Here is a 5,875-nt window from a genome sequence, read left to right as displayed (position 1 = left end):
GGAAGTGCAATACGAAAAATGAAACCATAAACCACATAGCAAGCGAATGTCCGGCACTTGCACAGAACCAGTACAAAAAGAGGCATGATTCAGTAGCAAAAGCCCTCCACTGGAGCCTGTGCAAGAAACACCAGCTACCTTGCAGTAATAAGTAGTACCAACACCAACCTGAAGGAGTGATAGAAAACGACCAGTTTTGAATGAAACTACCATAGAATGTTACTTAAACCTAAAAATGATTGCAATTCCTTGACATTTTCTGGTAACTTTGCTGACTGCACTGCATTTACCTTATCTTGAGTCTTATGAATACCTTTACCATTTACAATAAAGCCTAAATACTCTACCGAATAACTTCTAAAATACATTCACTCTGGTTGACCTTGATATTGTGTTCCTTTAGTTTCTTTAGAACTGCGTGTAACCTTTCTCTATGCTCTTTTTTGTTTTTGCCAGCGACTAATATGTCATCAATGAAAGTAAATACTCCTGACATACCTGCAAATATTTTGTCCATTGTTTGCTGCCATATTGCTGGACTGCTAGCAACACTATAGGGAAGTCTTTTTGGACGATACAGCCCTAAATGTGTGTTTACAGTACTCAGCTTTTGGAAATTTTCATCCATGGATAGTTGTTGAAATGCATGTCTAAAATCTATCTTAGAAAATACTGAGCATCCTGACAAAGTTGCGAACATATCTTTAGGATTTGGCAATGGATGTTGTGCTACTTGCAATTGTGGATTTAATGTCACCTTGTAATCTCCACATAACCTAACTTGACCGTTGTCCTTAACAATTGGAACTAATGGTGTAGACCAATCTGAATAATCTACCTTTCCCCATGAACCTTCCCTTTCTAACCTTCTAATTTCAGTTTCCACAGCTATTTTCAGTGCATATGGAACTGGTCTTGGAGCAGAAAATCTAGGAGTAGCATTCTCCTTTAAAACTAAGACTGCTTGTGCATTCTTTACTGTTCCTACTCTGTCTTCAAATACTTCTTTGTAATCTGATAGAAGATTAGTTAATGAATTTTTTTCTTTGTAATCTGATAGAAGATTAGTTAATGAATTTTTTTCTGCTGGTTCTTGTTTTGTACCTGTAACCCTTAGAATACTAGGCCAATCTAATTTTATGCATCTTAACCAATCTAATCCTAATAATGTCTGTCCTTGACCCTTGACTACTGTCAATGGTAACTTACCTATCTCTTGATCTTTGTACTGAACTTTCACTTGTGATGAACCAACTACTTCTATGTTTGTACCATTATAACTTTTGAGCACTTTGTCTGAAGGTCTTATCACTAGTTTAGGTATCGTTTGTGCTACTCTTTCAGAAATTATTGTCACATCTGCAGCTGTGTCTATTTGCATGGGTGTGAGATTCCCATTTATTTCTATTTGAGCCATAAGACGTTCTTGTGCATCTTTGTTCACAGAATTAATGTAAAATGCAAATTGTTCTACTTCTGTGGTCTTATGTACACTTTCTTAATTTGAGCTAGAGCTGTCATTTGAATTTACGGTTCTATTGATCTGTTTTGTGGTCTTTTGCTTAGCAAATTTACACTGACTTGTTAAATGACCACGCTTCCTGCAGTTATTGCACGTCTGACCTGACGCTGAGCACTTATCCCAATCATTGCTATAATGATCTTGTTTACCACATCTAAAGCACGATTTCTTTTGAGGTTTTTGTGTCCCTATGTGACTTTGACTTTTCTGTGAGTATGCATTAGGTTTACCCTTGTTATACTTGGATATACTCTGGCTAGGCTTACTCGTTTCATTTGTTTGCCCTTTCTTTGCATGTTGGTAACTCCTTTTATAGGCTACATGATTTACCTGGCTACTGCTGTTATTATGAGTCTTACCTACAATGACATTGGACTGGTAATTAGCTGTTTCTATTGCTCTTGCTATTTCCAGAACTTTTTTCAAGTTTAACTTTTTTCCTGCAATAACTTCTTTTTAAGCTCATGCGAGTTACTTCTTACTATAATTTGCTCTACTAACCTGTCTTCTAGATTTCCAAATTCACAAGTTGAAGCTAATTTCTTTAAGCTCGTTACAAAAGAATCCATTGTCTCACCTGATTCCTGTGATGCTTCTATGAACTGATAATGTTCAAAGTATTTATTTGCTTGAGGAGCAAAATAATAGTGAGCCCTTCAATTGCGTCCTGCAATGAATCACCTGTTAGATTCAAAGTATTGAATACTTCCTGAACTTTTAAACCTGCAGTATGAAGTAACGGTATTATTTAAGTTATGGACATTAATAATGTAGCGTATTTTAACTTAGTTCACTATGTTAAGGAAGTGATAACAAAACACTTCTTCTCAATACATTATTGTCGCTAATGCATACTTACATAGAAAAAAAAAAAAAAAAAGTTTTTACCTCTAACTTTTCCTAAGTCGGGAGAGGTGTTTCCTCTACGGTAATGTTTACTTTTAATGAGCCCTCTAACTGACTTTCTTACGCAAACAAAAGCAGTTCCAGTTACTCATTATTGGCTGAGAGGTGTGACATCGTTATGACGTCATGGGTTTCATAACCAATTACGAACGACTTTAGTCGAAAACTAAGTTTCACTAGCATTTCAGCGGAGTAATAAAGTTACCTGTCCAGTGTCCAGTGGTATCCTTGTTTGACTGAATACTCGAATAATGAAGCAAAATCCGGCATTTTGTCTTCCTGTAGGTATGGCGGAGGTAGTGGCTGGCCCTTCTAGCATTAATTTTGACAGACCTTCGATTTCCTACCGATTGTTTGCAGTGCAATGTGGGTTACGGTGAATTTTATCATTATTTGTCTAGTGGCGGTAAAGAAGTTGTGATTGAATATGCTCAAAGACATAATTTAATTCTAAAGCAAAAAAACTGCGAGTGTTGTGGAGCTATTTGTCGGATCGACTACAACAGGAACGCCTTTAGATGTGATCGCTCTGTAGGGACGAAAGGACATCGGCGTAACCCCTGTGGCTAGCGCGCGCAGCGCAACATTACCTCTTGCCAGAACATGTCGGGCTTGCCAAGAATCTTTAAATATGTGGATAAGGCGAGAAGCACACACAAATCGATCGTCGCGGATATGTAGTCGCTCCCTACTTTGTTGTTGTTTTGGTATCGCCGCCATATTGGTTTGGGTGTTCTTCCGCCGATTTGGGTCGGCGGTCGAGTGGGCCATTTTTATATGTTTGAGTGTTATATTTAGGTTTTTTCCTCCATTTTGCCCTGTTTTTACCTACTTTGTCTCCCCCACCCAAAACCCTGCTTCCCAAGGAGGTTCCCCCAGATTGTTATATATAGGGGGAGGGGTGGTGGAAGGATAAGTATTCATTTGCGATGGAAATAAACCTCAGAATCATTCAAATCACATCATAATACAACAGAAAAACCTATATTTTATGTTGAAAGCAATTAATGTCCATAAGTAAAATAATACCGAAGTGACAAAACCTTCTGCTGCTTTTCGTTTATTTTCCCTAGTGCTTCTAAATAAATTTGGAAGCTGCATATCCACTTTTTCCATCTTGTACACACTGATTTATGATCATCACCGATGCTAAAGCCGTCTAACCTTTGGACATCTATCGGCATGTTTGCTGTGATACTAAGAAGTTTAGGCTAGGCTAGGAATTTGGAAGTTCTTTTTTTTTCTACCTTGTAGGCTACACTTGCATAGACATACCTTTTGCACTTTTACTCTCTAAACCAACCCTTTTTTTTTGTGTGTGTGTGTTGACGCTCCTGACTTGGCACAGCGTTGCTTGGTTGCTGGTTTGAGTGTGATGAAGGCCTCTAGGTAATTGAGATTCTTCGTTTTCGGGTAGACTTCGTCCGACTGGGGTCGTCGTCTTCCGCTTCTTGGCTAGGAGATTAGGCGTAGGCTATAGGTTCCATTTGGCTGCTACGAGTTCGTCAGCTGCGTCGCCAATGTTTTGTCGTCATTATATTGGGTCTGCTTTAGTTATATGACCCATACGACAATTCTTCACTCTTAACTGTAGGTAGAGGGAAAGATGGTGTTTTAGTATTGGAGGTAATATTCCATTTCTCGTCGCCGAGGTTCCGGGATGAAGGGCTATAATAAAGCAATATCTTCTTGCTTGTGTTTATTGGCTAAAACTACATTGAAGAAGGTGGGTAGTGGAATATACAAAATACAAAAAGCGTATATAATAGAATTATAACAAACATATGAGCATCGAAGCTCCATACACAATGATTCATATCCTGCATACATGAGGTAGAATTTATAAGATCGAAGCCTCTGTGTCGGACTCGATACTAACACAATAATAATTAGTTATACTTATAAAATTTACGCATTATGCAACACAGTGCAATAGCTCTGAACTGAACGTGTCAGCGGAGCTAAGTTTTCCCGCAGTCGTTACATAACATCTTGCATACATGACACCCTCCTTCCATTATTCCCAGGTATTTGTATCCCGACTCATCTATGTGTTTGATGTTGTTCCCATCTGGTAGCTTTATCCCTTCAGTCCTTGTTACTTTGCCCTTTTGTATGTTGACTAAGGCACATTTTTCTATTCCAAACTCCATCCTGATGTCCTCAGATACAATCCTTACAGTCTGGATTAGGGTATCTATTTCCTTGATGCTCTTACCATACAGCTTGATGTCGTCCATGAACATCAGATGGTTAATTCTGTTGCCTCTTTTTTCTGCAGTTGGTACTCAGCATCCATCTTCTGCAGTACTTTGTCGTGGGATCATGGCTAACTACGAAGAGTAGTGGGGACAGTGAGTCGCCCTGGAAGATCCCTCTCCTGATATTAACCTCTGCTAGTCTTATTCCAGAGCTTGTAAGTATTGTATTCCAGTTGTGCATTGTATTTTTGAGGAAGCTGATGGTGTTTTCCTCTGCCCCATATAATTTCAGGCATTCTATTATTATTATTATTATTATTATTATTATTATTATTATTATTATTATTATTATTATTATTATTATTATTATAAACAGATTGTTGCATTTGGTGCTTAGATTTTTTTTAGGGAAAAGCTTATGAACAAAATTAATTATCCTCTTGTAGAAATTCACAAAATCAAGAAAGACAGAGACAGATTATAAAAAGACTTAAACGCAGCGAGCGAGAGAGAGAGAGAGAGAGAGAGAGAGAGAGAGAGAGAGAGAGAGAGAGAGAGATGAAAGTTTTCCTTTTTCCAAACGAGACGAAAGTCAAAGGCGGACATTTCTCTTTCATTTCCTGTCCCAAGAAAAGCTTCTCTACAATTTTCTTTCATTTCCCTCATCCGGAATGAAAGACGAGGAGGGACGGACGGAGAAAGAACAGAAATGTAATTTTTTTTTTATATTTTTTTATTTTCTTCCTTCTTTTGAAAGGCATCACCCGCGCAATTTGATGTCTAGGCCAGTCCCTTACGACGCTCCTGATTGGGTGTTGATAAGCCAGTCACGGGCTGGAAATTCAGTCATCTCTCGAGAGTTCACATAGGCAGGGTGTACGTTCCACCTCTCCTGCTGAGGGATACTTTTGAAAGACGTATATCCCCCAGGAGAGGTGGAATATACATCCTGCCTATGTGAACTCTCTCTCCAGAGAGACTGAGGAGAGTTTCTAGCCCTGTGATTGGCTTATCAACAGCCAATCAGGAGCGTCGAAAGGTACTGGCCTAGACATCAAAAATGCACGGTTGATGTGAATCTACTATAGATCATAACTACATTTTGTTTTTTGCTTTATTGAACCCAAAGAAAAATTTCTTGTGTCAGACGTCCCAGTCACATTTCATGTGGACGAATTCCCGTTTTCTCTTAATTTTTTTCTGTCCTTTTTTTTTTTTTTTTTAGTTTACCGTAAAAGAAAACGGT

General features: G+C 38.4%; 1 protein-coding gene across 1 annotated transcript; it reads right to left on the bottom strand.

The window, feature by feature from the left end:
• Nucleotides 1–343: 343 nt before the first annotated feature.
• Nucleotides 344–1,381, bottom strand: LOC135209539 (uncharacterized protein K02A2.6-like). The gene is made up of 2 exons (XM_064242189.1): nt 1,210–1,381; nt 344–1,014 (listed from the first exon to the last, which is right to left on the bottom strand). Exons 1-2 carry the CDS (start codon nt 1,379–1,381, stop codon nt 344–346), a joined length of 843 nt encoding a protein of 280 aa, XP_064098259.1.
• Nucleotides 1,382–5,875: the final 4,494 nt, after the last annotated feature.

Source organism: Macrobrachium nipponense, chromosome 38 (genome assembly GCF_015104395.2).
Source record: "Macrobrachium nipponense isolate FS-2020 chromosome 38, ASM1510439v2, whole genome shotgun sequence".
Classification (NCBI taxonomy): Eukaryota; Metazoa; Arthropoda; class Malacostraca; order Decapoda; family Palaemonidae; genus Macrobrachium; species Macrobrachium nipponense.
Note: the sequence above shows the minus strand (reverse complement) of the source record. Positions and strands in the feature narration are given on the sequence as shown.

Bases quoted from the DNA above. Each gene is read 5' to 3' on its own strand.
- LOC135209539 (XM_064242189.1), bottom strand. From the start codon at position 1,381: ATGCAAATAGACACAGCTGCAGATGTGACAATAATTTCTGAAAGAGTA. The intron at 1,015-1,209 runs GTAAGTTACCAT...ATCTTCTATCAG, and splicing joins GTACAAAGATCAAGAGATAG to ATTACAAAGAAGTATTTGAA.